The 16186-nt window shown below is 38.0% G+C and overlaps 4 protein-coding genes across 7 annotated transcripts; 3 read left to right on the top strand and 1 right to left on the bottom strand.

The window, feature by feature from the left end:
- The first annotated feature begins 77 nt into the window (after positions 1-77).
- LOC107219246 (60S ribosomal export protein NMD3) lies at positions 78-4297 on the top strand. Of its 2 annotated transcripts, XM_015657408.2 has the most exons (12): positions 78-470; positions 1328-1446; positions 1567-1701; positions 1793-1943; positions 2040-2174; positions 2279-2387; positions 2486-2636; positions 2722-2864; positions 2935-3086; positions 3176-3291; positions 3378-3560; positions 3637-4297. In XM_015657408.2, the coding sequence occupies exons 2-12, from the start codon at positions 1397-1399 to the stop codon at positions 3830-3832; spliced, it is 1521 nt and encodes a 506-aa protein (XP_015512894.1). In that variant the 5' UTR covers positions 78-470; positions 1328-1396; the 3' UTR covers positions 3833-4297. The 2 variants fall into 2 exon arrangements, with proteins under 2 accessions (XP_015512894.1, XP_046593217.1); XM_046737261.1 differs by lacking the exon at positions 78-470 and having other exon boundaries at positions 1197-1446.
- Positions 4298-4573: 276 nt separating this feature from the next.
- On the top strand, positions 4574-7801 carry LOC107219251 (sphingomyelin phosphodiesterase). The gene is made up of 8 exons (XM_015657417.2): positions 4574-4786; positions 4902-5212; positions 5323-5706; positions 5775-5947; positions 6032-6238; positions 6811-7162; positions 7241-7431; positions 7506-7801. Exons 1-8 carry the CDS (start codon positions 4702-4704, stop codon positions 7639-7641), a joined length of 1839 nt encoding a protein of 612 aa, XP_015512903.1. The 5' UTR covers positions 4574-4701; the 3' UTR covers positions 7642-7801.
- Positions 7535-9339, bottom strand: LOC107219250 (ubiquinol-cytochrome-c reductase complex assembly factor 1). 3 transcript variants are annotated; one of them, XM_046737265.1, is made up of 7 exons: positions 9179-9339; positions 8825-9040; positions 8631-8703; positions 8375-8541; positions 8110-8304; positions 7930-8032; positions 7535-7675 (listed from the first exon to the last, which is right to left on the bottom strand). In XM_046737265.1, exons 1-6 carry the CDS (start codon positions 9212-9214, stop codon positions 7952-7954), a joined length of 768 nt encoding a protein of 255 aa, XP_046593221.1. In that variant the 5' UTR covers positions 9215-9339; the 3' UTR covers positions 7535-7675; positions 7930-7951. The 3 variants fall into 3 exon arrangements, with proteins under 3 accessions (XP_046593221.1, XP_015512902.1, XP_046593222.1); XM_015657416.2 differs by lacking the exon at positions 7535-7675 and having other exon boundaries at positions 7802-8032; XM_046737266.1 differs by lacking the exon at positions 7535-7675 and having other exon boundaries at positions 7802-8032; positions 9140-9262.
- A 25-nt stretch (positions 9340-9364) lies between these two features.
- LOC107219244 (zinc finger protein 800) lies at positions 9365-15906 on the top strand. The gene is made up of 8 exons (XM_015657406.2): positions 9365-9486; positions 10848-11195; positions 11264-11635; positions 12105-12279; positions 12397-12537; positions 12637-12794; positions 13471-14704; positions 14791-15906. The coding sequence occupies exons 2-8, from the start codon at positions 10851-10853 to the stop codon at positions 15513-15515; spliced, it is 3150 nt and encodes a 1049-aa protein (XP_015512892.2). The 5' UTR covers positions 9365-9486; positions 10848-10850; the 3' UTR covers positions 15516-15906.
- Positions 15907-16186: the final 280 nt, after the last annotated feature.

The raw sequence follows: 16186 nt of genomic DNA, 5'->3' as shown, positions 1-16186 counted from the left end.
CTGAGATGTGCGAAGGTGTTTGTTGAGCGTCACGGTGCGGGCGGGGAGGGGTTACCGAGGAGGGGATGTGAGGAGCGGGGAGGGTCAAAACACCGACGCGCACTAATCAAATAACACTTGACACCACTTCATATTTACGCATACAACACGATCCGTAACTTCCTACGTATGTTGCGTACTTATTTATATACGTCAATGTTTCGATAACTTGTTTATTTAGTTATTTTCTTATAGTGCAGAGTTTGATATAACACCCGCGATTATTCTCCCTGATGATTAAAGGTGGTGTGCTGTTGGTAGTAGTGGTGATAGTGTTATGTTGATGCCGCGTCTGCGTGTGCAGAGTGCAAACCAACGACTATGCCAGAAAAACTATCACAACCGTGGGCATCGCAAGTCAGAGCATCCAAGCAGAGCGGTATAACTAGACTGCATCATCCTCGCCGCGGTTCGCCGACAATCCAGCATAGGTATTCCCAACCATTTCCAACTGGGCACCGATCATTTTAAAAGAAGTACCGCGAGCTGAGTGTACAGTAATCATTACGACACACTAATATTATAGCGCCCCGCTTAATCACTGACTCTACGTATTTACTTTTTATCACAAGCTCGTCGCACACGCGTATTATACTCACTGTCAAACAATACGCTACGCACACAAATGTCCCCCAGCATTTTACAACACTTCTACACCTTTTCCTTTCAATGAACTTCTTAAACGACTAATTTTTAACTCTTCTTTTTCTTTTTTTCTAACTTTGGTTCAGTCTCTTGAAACCGGGAATATTTTCACAATTACTTACGGACCACGGGTCCACACGAACGCCTCAGTCGCGCTCGCGTTCTTGCGCGGCATTCCTCCAAGAAGTCTCTCTTCACTTTTCACAGGCGTGTTCCAAAATGTAATGCCGGCACCGATAGTTATCTCGCTTCCTTGTTCTTTTCAGATTTTTACTAGCGCTTTCTCTCTTGCGGTAATTTCACACTACTGATAGTATATTTCGGAACACGCCATTCGAACCAAATTATTGGTCAGAGTGAGATAGCCTTACAATTTTCAAAGTCTATGGACAGATAAGAGCACTGATATATATATATATGTGTAAGACCGTGGTCAGCATTGGTGTATAGGAGATATGGCTTAAGAGTATGCTGCTTGTAGATGAGCGACTCTGATCATCTTTTGGTCACGTTACGATTTTCGTGCTAATTAGCAGCATCGCTGCGTACTAACGAAACGTTACCTGCCTATTGTGGTCCGATGCACTCCGATGACCGAGCACGTGCTGGTGAAGTTTTGATTGTTCCAACTTACCGCTTTCAGTTAAATAAAAAGGGTATTGGAGTTCTCTTTTCTAAAAGGTTGCGATCGAATCCAGTTCTTTGATCGAAAATGGAATACATCGATGAATCGGCTATGCCGAAAGAATCCGCGGCACACATGTGAGTGAAAGGGTTTCTTAACCAATAATGTTATGAGCATTCTTTGTATTTCCGTTGCTTTGAATTCTTACCATGACAAATGACTTGCTCAACTTATAATATTACTGTGTTCCTTCGTAGCTTATGCTGTGAATGCGGAGTACCGATCTCACCAAACCCAGCCAACATGTGTGTCGCCTGTTTGCGAACAAGAGTTGACATAACCGACGGTATCCCCAAACAGGCGACATTGCATTTCTGCAAGGGATGCGAAAGGTAAGAGAACAACCATAGTGCAAGAGACTGCAGAATTATTCACATGTATAGTCAATGAGATCGGACAATATTAAACAAAAATGATAAACAGGTACTTGCAGCCTCCTGCTGAATGGATACACGCAGCGTTAGAATCTCGTGAGCTCCTATCTTTGTGTCTCAAGAAATTGAAGGGTTTGAATCGTGTTAAACTCATAGATGCCGGATTTATCTGGACAGAACCCCACTCAAAGAGACTGAAAGTATGAATAGTTAATAATTAACGCACCAATTATGTTAAATGCCAATTTCGTTTGAAAAAACATATGTGATACACTTTGATGATGTTTTCAAATTAGGTCAAACTAACTGTTCACGCTGAGGTGATGGGTGGTACCGTTCTGCAACAAGTGTTTGTTGTCGAATATGTAGTCAATCATCAGATGTGTGATGATTGCCATCGCAGTGAGGCCCAAGATTACTGGCGTGCCTCTGTAGGTTTATTAATTAATATACATATACTCAGACATTGAATATTTAATTTTAAAAAATCACAGATGCAAGTATGAATAGTAAGGAAAGAGGTTTTTCATTCCAGGTACAAGTACGACAAAAAGCGATAAATAAGAAAACATTTTTCTACTTAGAGCAGCTCATTTTGAAGCACAAAGCTCATGATCAGACATTGGGCATCAAGCCGATTCACGGTAAAAATCGAGAACTTTAGTGATGTTCTTCCTTTGTACGTTTTGCTGATTCCATGTGAACTAAATAAGCTGATTAAAAAATATGTGGTTTTATTTAGATGGTCTGGATTTTTACTATGCCAATGAAAGTGCAGCGCGAAAGATGATCGATTTCCTTGGTGCAGTATTGCCTTGTCGCTCTCATCACTCAAAGAAATTAATTTCACACGATATTCATAGTAATGTTTATAACTACAAGTTCACATTCAGGTAGAGCAATTGTTTTTATCAACCTGAATTCCACTACTTCTCTGAAGTGGAATTTAAAAAAAAAGTAAACTTCTTATCATTGCAGCGTAGAAATTGTACCCATATCTAAAGACAGCCTGGTGTGTCTACCTAAGAAATTAACACATCACTTGGGAAACATCAGTCCGATCTGTCTTGTTTACAGAACAACTAACGTTATTCATCTCATGGACGTTTCATCAGGACAAAGTAAGTGACACTGAGTAAAAAACATTCAATGGAAATAATTCGGTTCCATTAATTCAGCAAATTTTAACAGTCGCAGAAATTAATGCCACAACGTATTGGCGATATCCGTTCAACAGTATCTGCAATCCAAAGCAGCTTACAGAGTATGTGGTAATTGATATTGAGCCGATAAAAGAGAAAGATAAAAAAATATTTCCTGGGCAAGGCGCAGTATCTAATAAGGTAAATAAATTGAATCAATGAATCAAATCCTCATTAGACTCGTTAAATATTTAGTTTCTGAGTTATCGTTTTCCTTATTCACTATTCAGCACGTTGTATCAGACGTTTGGCTTGTCAAAGCTTCAGAGCTTGGAATAAGCGAGAACACTATTCACACGCGAACGCATTTGGGATACATCCTTAAACCGGGTGATTCTGCTCTTGGGTATGTTGATCTAAGCTCAATTATTCTTACATCTGAGACATTGAACAAATTGTTGCAACTATTGCGCTATGATATTTGAATTTCAGATATGCAGTAGGAGACAGCAACATAAATGATACGAATTTTGAAAAACTAGATGGAGATTTGATCCCTGATGTAATTCTAGTGAAAAAGTTCTATGGTCATGATAAATTGGCACGCCGTCGAGCCAGAGTATGGAAACTGAAACACTTGGCTGAAGAGGTGGTCAGCATGAGTACGGAGAACAAGTATGAACCTCTTTATTATCATTACTTAGATTACAGTATACTGTTTTTTGAGCATTCAATTGAACCATACTTCCAGTGAGTACAACGAGTTTTTGGATGAATTAGAAGAAGACCCAGAAATGAGACAGAATATAAATATATTCCGAGATACCAGCAAGCAGATGCCTGTAGACACAGACGAAATAGATCCAAGCATTCCACAAATTACTCTTGAAGAAATGCTCGACGATCTTGTGATAGATGATACCGACATGGCTGAGGTCTATCAATAAAACGTAACAATACAGATATTATTACCTACTTATGTATATTACAGATGTACACACAACTTTAAAATAGGTTGAAAAAAAACATTGAATATTGTTTTCATATTTGCTGATAAATTCACTTCAAGATAAGCTATAAATTTAAGCATTACTTACGTTGACAAATTTATAATTTTCTTGTAGCTAAAATAAAATGTGAAGACAAGATTCCTATATTGCACGGAACTTACTTTTTTCATATATTGCAAAAGTACGGAAATATATTTATGAATGTTGATGGAAAGTGGGTTACAAATATAATACTTGGCTGTGCGAAAGTGGAATCTGCTAATTTTAAACCCCTACTTAAATTTACCGGTTTAAAAAACGGGTTTAATGTATAAGCGATTTAATCGAGTCAATTTGTAATCCTACTTATGAACAAGTTTTACCTATCCTGTTGAATGAAAGGCATCTGATACGAGCTTCTAAATTCACGTTTACTTGTATAACAAGTGATACAATCAAGTATCAGTGATTTAAACGTGATCAATATTTCCAATCAAAAATTCAAGTGTCGGAGTGACAATAACAGATTTTTTGCTCTGATAATCAATCTCTATCAGGCTGTTGCAGAAACAGGTGTATATTATCAATAAATAATCATCAACGTGGACGAACGAGTCGTCATAATATCTGGCGGTATTATCAAGAATGAATGACAATTCCATGTGAATGTAGCATGATATGTTGTGTAAAATCAGCAGATGAGGGTGTGGAACCTATTATGCGCTAATCCACTTGAAGTGTTGGTAATCATTGTTATTATTATTGTTGAACTCCGTTTAATATATATTGATAGTTGTATCTGAGGAGTGTCTCATTTCTGTGGCAACATGAAGCTTTCATGGCTTTTCGTTGCTATTGCAACAACCCTTTTCGTACAGAATGTGGTGTCGAATACCATTTCTACTGCCGAAGGTGAGTAATTTTATTTTTTTTCTCATAATAATTAATACTGCAACAAAATAACGATCAGTAGCAATTTAAGTAATCTTTCATCCTTTTCCTTTGAAACTAATTTTGAATGTTCTAGAGAGGCTTGTAGCAGCAATCACCGCAGAAGTTGATGTATTAGCAAAGACCGGAGTAGTCACAGAGGAGCTTAAGGCGTACTTAGCCGAATTGGCTTTTCCAACTCTTACACGAAACACTGATTTGACCAGTTATATCGAACAACGATCATCCCTTACGTGCACGTTATGCACATCTCTAGTGAACGTTATTATGGGTTACCGTAAAATAGGATTGGCTGAAGAGACGATCATAAGTACAATCACCACTCTTTGTGTCAATCTAAACATTGAAGGGGAAGACGTTTGCCGTGGAGTTATAGAATTAAATGCGGTGAGTTGTTGTACATTCAATGATGAGTTCATGATCAAACTTGTTGTCGATAAAATTTTTGTATAACCATAAACGATTGAAGATTAAACTATGATTATTTTTATTTACAGCCTATTGCGTTCTACATTGTCGATCATAAGCCAAATCTTGCCGCTGCATCTGTTTGTGGCATAGTGCTTCAAAGTAGTTCTTGCCCATTGACAGATGAGGAATTTGAATGGACAGTCGAAGTGGACGACGGAGAACCGGTGCACATATCATCGGAAGAAACTAAAGAGACATTCAGGATTGTCCAAATATCTGACCCTCATTACGATCCGGTCTACGAAGCTTATGGTAACGCATACTGTGACGAACCGACGTGTTGCCGTGTAGGTCAGAATGATACAAATACGAGCGGAGCTGTCGCCGGCTATTGGGGAGATTATAACGATTGTGATTCACCTTGGTACGCTATCACAGATGCACTAGACCAGATTAAGAGCCAGGAACAAGTAAGAATTGAACAGATTTATCTAATACGCATGATAAGATTGTTGCCAACTCATCTAATCTCCTTCAGGAGATAGAGTATGTTTACTTTACTGGAGACATCATAGATCATGGAGTTTGGGAGACTACCAGAGAAGGTAACATCAAGGCCATAAACAAAACATTCAAGCAATTATACGAAACCTTCGGAAGTGTGCCGGTTTATCCTATTTTTGGAAACCATGAGCCAAATCCGACCAATGTGTAAGATTTAAAAAACTTCTTTCTAATTAAGTTTTACGACTTTTCGTTCAGGCTTTGGCGGAACTAACTTGTCACTGTCTTCAGGTTTGCACCTTCCGATGTAACTGATGATGAGTACGAGGTGTCCACCACATGGCTTTATGAGCTGTCAGCGGATATTTGGATTCAATACGGATGGTTGCCAGAGTCAACGCGTTCTACAATTCTGGAGGGCGGTTACTACACACTATCGCCGAAAACGGGATTTAGAATCATAGCTCTGAACAACAATATCTGTTACGTTTACAACTGGTAAGTGATTAGGCCAAAGCCTATTTGAAATTTTTTTTTATTATTATGTATTTAACTAGTTCACAAAAAAAAATTGTATTCTTTTTTTCTATTTGCACAAAAAATTTAACTTATACAACGGATTGAAAATAACACACTTGTGACGTTTTTCATGCCAAGATATCTATATATATATATATAGCACGAAACACATTGAAATTCAATTGCCTGCATTAGCAATTGTGACTTTTAACAAAAATAGCAAATGCACTTATCGACATTCGAAATGAAAATTTCGTATCAAGTCTAATTGGGAACAAATGAGAACAAATTGTTTTGTGTCACTTACGGGAATATAGGAATATAGGAAACGCAGTGCAAGCTGTGAAACTTTAGTTACTTCACAAGAAATCGATGTACTATGAAAAGTACGATGAAAAAGGTCTTTTAAAACTAAATATGATCCACTTAGAGTAACGCAGTATTTTACCACTAGATGACACAGCCCAAAATTATTATTAATATAAAGAATGCTTCCCTAAACAATTTCTGGGTGAATACGAAATAATACGTAAGAAATTGTATGAGTTTAGGTGGCTTTTATATGAGCCGCAAGATCCGAGTGGTCAGTTGAAATGGCTGGCCGATACCCTTCTCCAAGCAGAGATAGATGGAGAGTTTGTTCACATTCTGGCGCATGTGCCCCCTGGTACCGGCTCTTGCCAATACACGTGGGGAAGGGAGTATCGAAAGATCATCAACCGGTTTGCTCACATTATACCGGCTGAGTTTAACGGGCACAGCCACAACGATGAGATCCGCGTTATCTACGACTTGGAAGACACAACCGAAGCTATCAGAGTGGCTTGGAACGGCGGCAGTATCTCGACATATAGCGACGTTAATCCAAATTACAAAGTTTACTCAGTTAATGCCAACAACTATGTGAGTCTATTGTTTGTCGTATTCATTGTGCAAGTGGACAAAAATTCATCAAATACCATTTTTCATGTGAATATGCAGGCAATCGAAGATGTCGACACTTGGATCTACAATTTAACTTTGGCCAATGAATCACCCGATAAAAATCCAACCTGGTTCAAGTCTTACTCTTTCAAAGACCAGTATGGGCTTGAAGACCTCTCGCTGAGTTCATTGAATGACTTAGTGCTTCGAATGGCGTACAATTCTTCTATTATCTCAACTTACTACGGGTAACGGTGTTCATACAGTGATGTGATCAATTATAAGTGTGTTTTCGTTATTTATCTTACTTATTATTCTACAGTCATTACGTGAAACAATCAGACCCAGGATTGGAAAGCGGCTGCAGCGATAGTTGTCTCACCAATCAACTCTGCAAGATTGTTACTGCGGTTGCTGACGACAGTACTCAATGTAATTACTTCACCAGTTTGGCGTAACAAGCAAAGTGCTCATTCACAGTATATAATCGGTCTGCAATGGTAACATGGTATCGATGAAATGAGTAACTTCTGTGATTGTATATCAAATATTTCGGCATTCACAGTTTCTGTATACATACGAATATATTCATCATTGCAAATACACTTGACACCGTTATTCCTTGTAATTATTTATTATACCTATATATACACACGCTAATTGACAGTTGTCAATTGAAAGAAGAAAATCATATTATGACTTTGTACAAGTATTATAAAATCTCTGTAATAATGAAAAGAAAATACCTTGCGCTATTTTCAATCATATTTAAGGATCCACGAGGGGCAGCCACTTGAGCTTAGGTTTATCAAATAAATCCTTTCTCGGTGTATTGTCGAGATGTGTGATCTGAAACAATACGTTAATCATTAACATTAATGAAAGGACAACAATTTAGCTACAAAAATTTAATGATTTATAAATACCTGCTTTCTGATATAGACTAATAATTTCTCTAAAAGCACAGGATCGTTACATTCTAATTGGAATATTCTTCGCCATATTGCTCCAGCCAATACTTTGTCGTCCCCATTGACACCTTCGTCATATCCGATTATAGCGCAATTGAATTGTTCGGACAATTCGTGCAGGTGCATCCTAACGCCGGATGGATTTTCACTCTATAAAGAAATTTTGTTTTATTTCAACAAATGAACAATCTTCATTTTCTCTTGCTTTTACTTAACTCACCCATAATTCCTTAGCTCTGCAATTGGCATCTCCCCACATCGCTTCAACTACAGAATTTCTAGCTATTCTGCCATGTTCGTTTTCAGCCATCGCTCTCGTCATCAACATCCATACATGCAGCTCTGTTATTAAGAACCACGAATAATATGTATCTTTCATATTGAATTCTGCAAATAAAAGAATATCATTGCAAACATCAGTAGTACATCATATATGTGAAATATTATTTTTAAACATTATGGATTTTCCCGTTTACCTTTGAAAAATTGGGCGTAATTGATATTGTCTGCTATAGATTCGTACAGTAGGTAACTGCAGTATTTGACTTTCTGTAAAATAATTAACACTGCATTTCATCGGAATAACATTTAATAAAAGGTAAAAGTTCCGTTCGATTACTGCACGGTTAGTCCGATATAAGTACATTTAGAAAATGTCGTGCATTCTTACACTCTCAGCCAGATTAAATAAATTGTACTTCTTGAAGATTCTCCTAACAAAACCATCCTTAGCATCAACACTTTGAATATCAGAGGCTTGCGATACGCTCTGACTTTGTTTGTTCGCTGTGGATATCGAGGCTGTTTGGTGATCAAATTCGAGGAGACAAACCGTCGGGGTAATTTGTCTCAGATTCGACCTCGGAGCGAGAAGTGACGACGTGACCTTGAAAAATGAAATTCATAAATTATGTGAAACAAGGGCAAATAATGGTCAGCAAAAGAGCAATGAGCGATCTAAAACAGCAAAGCGATATATAAATACTTGTAGGTTAATCGTGACAAAACAAGCCGTCATTCATACCCGCGTTAGCAAAGTTCCTCGAGAAAGGGTATTCATCGTATGTCATGTGTTTAAATCTGCAATATCCAAGAATTTAGGCGGTGCGAATCAGGGATACAAATATTCGTACAGAGGTACCGTAACACTTCTGCACGTAATGAAGATCGTTTGGCCAAAGTGCTGCCTATTTATTTCCGGCAAACGGGCAACATCCGAACCTTCGTCTAAAAATGGAGGCTATCGAAGAGTGAAACCGCACGTTACAATAAAATATATCATCGATATATAAGGCATTTATTCACGGAGTGACCTGCGACGGTTTTACGACGGTAAATATAATCCCCGTTAATTGATATACGCTTCTTTTTCGTACCGTAATATCGATTTTCATGGTCTAAAACGAAGGAGAGACGTACCATGTTTTTAGCCCCCTTAATCAGGGGGTGATTCTTGATTTTTATCAACTAGACTCGATTCGGATTAAATTACATCCCCGGTAACAACAACACTTTGATTCTTCGCTAAATTCTAAATCTTACATAAGTTTTAACCCCTTGATCAATCTGGTTGCAGTTCCAAGCGCACCGCACTTTGGCTATTCTTTCATCGGCGTACCCCATTTATCCATGGCATCAAATCCACTCTATCATTTTCCACAGAATGTTTTTAATTTAGTTTTTGAGCACTCTAGAAGAGTGTAGGATAAACGCGTCGATTCTCCGCCTCAATCTTTCCACCCACCATCTAGAATCACGTCGACCTTGTCCTGCTTCGATAAAGACGTGTACAAACATTTGTTGCAATTTGCATTCTGTGTCGGCAAATTTCTTCTTGATTTCAACTCTCCATATATTCCAGAAAGTTGATCAATCCTATAGATGATTGATGTAACGTTTCAAATGTTAAAAAATAATAATTTTTCTAAGGTCAGAAACAAGTCATCGTAACCGTCAAGACATCAAATTTCTAAGATAATCGTAACTCGCATAGAGAATTTAGGGTAGGAATCAAGGAAACTCGTTTATTCCTCTTCAGCAAACTTTATCTGACTTAAAATTACTCTAGACATCAGTTGTCACATGTTTAGCCGCATTTTTGTTCCCTTATGTTTTCACACATCGGCCATTTTTTACAATAAGTTTTGATTACTACTGTTTTCAGCAAACAAGGGCTAAGAAATAGAGATATAAGATCTAGAGAATCAGTGCAAGGTTTGGGAGAGTCAAATTTACTTATTAGAAACCTGCAGATTCTGCAATGACGTTGTTAAGTTTTGATATCGGTCTGTACACCCCACTTTAAATTACATTCGTGAATGGTCAGTCGTTCCACCCACCTCTGGCTGCTCTGTTACCTTTATTTCTAAGCCTGTGATCATTACTATCAGCAAATATAACCTTTACAAATATTGGGATTGAAATTGATTACCCAGATTTGAGAAACAGTTGAACGTAACCGTCAAGTCGAGAAATTCATGAGAGTTAAGATTGGATTATTACATGATTATGAGTAGAAATGCTGGATCAGAAATAAACAACGGCTATAATTTATTCCCTTTACCGAACTTTGACTAGTTTCCAATTGATAAAAAAAAAAAACTTTTACACAGTGTGCTGATCGGCATATAGTATTTGACACAAATTCAAATATCAGCCTTTTTCTACATTGTCTGTTGTTTGTATGCTTTAAGAAAATGAAGTCTGTAAAACCGAGAACCAAAACGAGGAAGAACAACGGGAAATTTGGGAGGGTTAAATTTGGAGATAAAGAATCTGCGGATATTTCCAATCCCGACTTATCCCAATTGCGCAAACCGATCGACATTAGCGTTTCGAGTTTGTTGCAAGTCACAAAATTGCTGGAAGTTGGTGGCGAGGAGGTGAAAAGCATGCTAGCGTACGAATGCGACGTTGTATACGAGTGCAGAGTTTGCCGCAGTCTGTTCAGAAGTCTGGCCAACTTCATATCGCACAAGCGGGTTTACTGCAGGGAAAAATTTAACATCGCTCTTTTCAGACGTAGTCACAATGACCACATCGTGAGTAAATCAATCTTTCCCATTTCACAGACATCGAGCCTTAAAAGTTGAAAGCAAATCATTTACAGATATCGAACGGTGCTTTCATGTTCGATCCCGAATTGGCAGAGGATGCTGAATGCAAGGAAGAAGATGACAACATTCGAATACTTCGCAGTCAAGTTGTCAGAAATACCTTGAAGAAAGATCTCACATCTGTTGTCGACATGCTTCAGAAAAAACAATACAATGAGGAGGACGAAGATCTATCGCAGTTCAACAGCGAACCAAAGAGGTCCAAGCTACCAAATCGCAGAGTAAAGCTCAAACCTGAAATGAATAAGTTGAACCAGGAAATCGTCCTTGAGCCGATAGACACAAGCAAAACAGCTGTTTATCAGACTGCAAACGTTGTTCCTCAGTCGTCAGCGTTGCAAGCTGCCGATCTTATGAAAGCTCAGGTAAGAAATGAAAATTCGGACGACTTGTATTACAATGGATAAAAATTTGCGTTGAGATGTAGAGATTGATAATAAAATATGCAGAACAAGGTATTCAATATTTAATCAATTTTTATTATAATAAACTACCGCAATATAAAACTCAATTAAAAAAATTTTAGGAAAACACTATTACAGGCCATAAAAGGTATAAAATTGTAATGTATAATATCAGACATGTCGTATTCTGTAACTTTTAGTTGATATAGTATTAGTCTGTTGATTATGATTATGTAACTTTTTATTTTTTTTTTTTATATTTTTGGAGCTATTTTTTTTTATTGATGCTCACAATTCTGCAGCATATGATAGATTTCTTAAAATGTATTGTATGCATTACTATGTAACTTGGTTAATTAACAAATAAATAAAAAAATTAATAAGGCAGCAGCAATAATCTGGATAATGGGCGTATTTTCGATTTTCGCAGATAATAGAGCTGCAAAACATGATTGGACGCAATACTGCAGTCGTTTATTCTAAAGATGAAGCCATGGACACGAATCTGCTGGAAAAGAGCGACAGTCCATTGCAGATATACGGCAGCGACGATGAGCAAGCGGAAAGCGCGGAATCAAAATCTCAGAGCTTAGTGTGCTCAGTGTGTAAGTGTTGCGATTAAAATTTTGCATAGTAGTACTAATCGTTGAGTTACTCACTACCTACTAGAGATGAATATAACTCGTTTTTATAACCCTTGAAATATTTTTCATTCATTTAAGGTAACGCAAAGTTTGCTACCAGGAAGACGTTGACCTACCACATGAAGTCTTTGCACGTCTCATATCGGAAATGTTATCCGTGTCCTTGCTGTAATAGTACATTTGCAAATACTTGGAGCGTTTATCGGCACCTTTTCAAAGGTAAAAACCGAAGTTTCACTCTGGTTCGTTTTTTGGTCATTGATTTGCAAGAGATTTTATTATACGGCATTGGAGCATCATGTAAAGCCTTAATTGCAGTTCACAGAAAATCAAATGAGCAGGTGAGAAAACTCCGCGCTCAAATACAGGAAAAGGCCTTCCGCAAGGAAACCACTGGAGCTGAAGATATAGAGAAGGAAAATGCCATGACGAAATCTTTGAGCGTGTCACTGCAGGAGACAAGCAACACTACTCAAGTAAATATACACTCGTGGAAACAATCAACGGGCGCTGCCGTTTTTGACCGAAAAAAGCTCCAACTTTGAAACCCTGTAACTTTGTGTCGATTGCAAGTAGGAAGTTGAATCAAAAACTATACCAAGGCTGAAAATCTTCGCTTCAAGCTCCAGTTTCGATATTTAGTCTATACGTATTTTTTCAAAGTAATTAAGTCACTCAAATTTTAGATTATTTTAGCAAATCCTTTCAGTTGTTTTGGGAAATTTTGTTAAATATGGCGTTCAATGTAATCTCTAATTTTTCGACTAGTACCAGTCTTAATCAGCTGTTCGTAATTTTTATTGGTCCGAGCATTCTTATGTCACTCATCGCAATCCCTCGATTACCAATGTTTATTTATAACAATGTGAACAATGTATATTGAAGGCCTGAACTTCATATACACCAGAATTCACAACCTTCTGTCTTTTATTAACTATCTTTAACTCTCTAACGTTTTTGAAAATACAGAGGAACATTACAAAATATGATATGTTGAAGTAAGAAATGACAAAAAGTGTCATTATCAGGTCGGGCAAACAGGGAAAAGTTATGGGATTTTCAAAACTAAATTATATAGCTACCCTGACTTTAGTAATTGACAAAAGTTCACACATCACTTTTTATTCAATAACTTTCATTTCTGGTTTACAGGAATGGATGGATCATTTTGAGTCCGATCTAGAACTTCAACGCTGCGGCGGTTGTGGACGACGGTTCGACAGAAGAGCAGCGTTGGTCTCTCACTCACAGTCGTGCCAGAAGCGAATAGCTGCCTGTAACGAAGCAGCAACAGCGAGCAAGGCTACGAGATCAGAAAAAACGCCTTCGCCAATTGACCAACCGAGCGATAGTAAGCCATCGCGTAAAAACACACCTGAGCATGCTGTGAGAAGTTCTCAAAGTAACGAGAAACAGGTTTCACAAAAAATCGAATCGCCACGCATCCAGAGTTTGGTCGACACCTCGAGTTTGGGCTCAGAGGAATCGCCTTTGGAATTGATCAGCAATAACGAGACCTCGATACGAGTAGAGAATGTTTCCAGAATCAGCAACGCTGACTGGGAAATGATGGGGAATAATTTTGGCAAGATTTCAATGAACAGCGATTCATTCCTATCTGCCAATTCTGTATTTGATAAAGGTCAGGCGATCGAAACCGATGAAGAACAAGCACTTGCCAACAAGGTACCAGATTCCCCCGAAATTATATTTACAAGCATGGACGACTCCAGGACAGTCGCCATAAGTTTCGGCCCCAAAAAGAGAAAAATCGCCCTCTTGAAAAATTCCTCAAAAGATTTATCGAATAGCTCAGAATCCACAAATTTTTCTAATAAATCTGAAAATGTCATGAAGTCAGTGCCACCGAGCAGTGAAAAGCAAACATTTAGCACGGATCATATGAAAATAATGGAGAATCGAATAGCGATGATTGCAAATGTTCGAAAGCTTCAGTGCTTACCGTGTCATAGAAAATTCACGTCGATGACAAACTTAAGGAGACACATGGCTATCCATATAGGTTGGAATCGATACCGCTGCAGACTTTGCGACTTCAAATGTTTTGTTAAATGTGATTGCGTAGCGCATTGCAACAAAGTACACGATGCCAAGAACAACAGAGCCGTTATTGCGGATATGGTCATTCAGATCCCACCTGATCAAAGTGCTCTTGCCCAACAAATTATGATGGATCTATCCAATCCTTGTGAAAATAATCCTGATCCAGATATTATTGAAGTCACGTCACCACCGACCAAAGAAGTCGATGTGGTTGAAGTTACGAGCAATTCCAACAGCGTCGAGTATCTGCGAGATAAAACTGGCGAAAAGGACATCAAATTGCCCATTGAAAAATCAGTCGATGAGGACATAACTGCAACAGGTTTGATTATTCACTTTGTCATATTTCATATGATTGATTTCAATCGCTTACGGTTAATAACCATCTAAATTTTCTTCCATTTTTAGCTAAAGAACATCCACGAGAACCAAATCCGAGCGAACACGAAGGTGAAAGCAGTGATTCAAACCCAGAAGAAACGCCCCAGCAAACGCGAAGTAGACTTGACAAGGATCCGGATCTTCGGAAGATGGTAATGGAAGTGATATTCGGTACAGCAGAGGGCGAACCGGAGCCGCGACCCGACCCGGAAATCCATCGGCTAATATTAGAAACCAAGAGTTGCAAAGCTACAGATTCATCAATGGAAATTAACGGTGATGAGGATACTAGGAGCAGCACAGAGGACAATTGGAAGAAGAGCGGCAATAATTCGAGTACAAAGGAGCCGAAAAAGCGGCCGACGCGAATTCGCGTGAAGCCGGTAAATGATGATTTTATCTACGACTTGACTGAGGTGATCCGCAAGGATTCGGCGATCCACAAAGCTACTGGAGTAACCGGAGCCCAGAAAACGCTAAAGAAAAAGCAATCGAACCAGCAGCAATCTTCCGGAGAAACCGAAAGCGACCTGGAGAATAAATCGGAAGCAGCAGCACGAGCTTCCGTTGTGCAAAAATTATCATCAGCGTGTAAACCGTTGCCTATAATGCAGCATAAAAAGGCCGAAATGAATAATTACATGAGCAAATTTTCGCTGAGGCAAGCTGAAGTCAGATTACATCCCACAGATGGACTGGCAGTATTGAACAGTGTTGGAGTGACGAATACACCGGTTGTGACACCAAAGTAAAATTTATTTTCTCATGCTTTGGGATTAATTGATGCATGTCCATTCCGGTGCATAATATCTTATCATTTGTTTTGAAAAAAAAATATATTCAAGTATGATTTACGTTACTTGACAATTGTGGAAAGTCCAGTAATAATCTTTCAAATCTATAGCGTTACAGCTGTTACAAATAATATTGAGAACTTCAAAATTTATCTTAAATTTTTTAAAGATAACATGTTGCATAGATTTAGTGCTGTACTTAGAGGGCGAGATGCAGATACAGATTATACGAGATCTGTAACAATTTCTGAATCTACTTGGGAAAAGGAAGATTTCAAAAACCACGTAGTTGTAAATACATACATAAATACATATATAAATATTCATTAAAGAAAAACAAAAATATAAAGTTGTACTTTAAAACTTATTGCAAGTATAACAGCCTGATCATGGAATTCCACAAGCTATTATTCTAAATATCACGTTTTCCCGTTGATCAAAATATCGTCTGAAGTATTTTATTTATTCCAAAACGAGCGTTATTGCTTTATCATCATAAGGTTTCCCGTACGTGTAAACGTAAATATACGATATTTCATCAATTTATAGTGGTTAAAAGAACTCACGGTTATAAAGGAATAAAATAAGGTTTTATTATCGCAACTTTCTTAGAGAGGATATTACAAACA

This window comes from Neodiprion lecontei, chromosome 4 (assembly GCF_021901455.1).
Source record: "Neodiprion lecontei isolate iyNeoLeco1 chromosome 4, iyNeoLeco1.1, whole genome shotgun sequence".
Lineage (NCBI taxonomy): Eukaryota > Metazoa > Arthropoda > Insecta > Hymenoptera > Diprionidae > Neodiprion > Neodiprion lecontei.
The sequence above is the reverse complement of the archived record's forward strand: the minus strand, read 5'-3'. Positions and strand labels throughout refer to the sequence as shown.

Bases quoted from the DNA above. Each gene is read 5' to 3' on its own strand.
- LOC107219246 (XM_015657408.2), top strand. From the start codon at position 1,397: ATGGAATACATCGATGAATCGGCTATGCCGAAAGAATCCGCGGCACAC. The intron at 2,865-2,934 runs GTAAGTGACACT...AAATTTTAACAG, and splicing joins GGACGTTTCATCAGGACAAA to TCGCAGAAATTAATGCCACA. The intron at 3,087-3,175 runs GTAAATAAATTG...TTCACTATTCAG, and splicing joins AAGGCGCAGTATCTAATAAG to CACGTTGTATCAGACGTTTG.
- LOC107219251 (XM_015657417.2), top strand. From the start codon at position 4,702: ATGAAGCTTTCATGGCTTTTCGTTGCTATTGCAACAACCCTTTTCGTA. The intron at 5,707-5,774 runs GTAAGAATTGAA...AATCTCCTTCAG, and splicing joins AGATTAAGAGCCAGGAACAA to GAGATAGAGTATGTTTACTT. The intron at 6,239-6,810 runs GTAAGTGATTAG...GTATGAGTTTAG, and splicing joins ATCTGTTACGTTTACAACTG to GTGGCTTTTATATGAGCCGC.
- LOC107219250 (XM_046737265.1), bottom strand. From the start codon at position 9,214: ATGAATACCCTTTCTCGAGGAACTTTGCTAACGCGG. The intron at 8,542-8,630 runs GTAAACGGGAAA...TTTTATTTGCAG, and splicing joins TTACGCCCAATTTTTCAAAG to AATTCAATATGAAAGATACA. The intron at 8,033-8,109 runs GTATTTATAAAT...GTATTGTTTCAG, and splicing joins TAGTCTATATCAGAAAGCAG to ATCACACATCTCGACAATAC.
- LOC107219244 (XM_015657406.2), top strand. From the start codon at position 10,851: ATGAAGTCTGTAAAACCGAGAACCAAAACGAGGAAGAACAACGGGAAA. The intron at 11,636-12,104 runs GTAAGAAATGAA...CGATTTTCGCAG, and splicing joins CCGATCTTATGAAAGCTCAG to ATAATAGAGCTGCAAAACAT. The intron at 12,538-12,636 runs GTAAAAACCGAA...CCTTAATTGCAG, and splicing joins TTATCGGCACCTTTTCAAAG to TTCACAGAAAATCAAATGAG.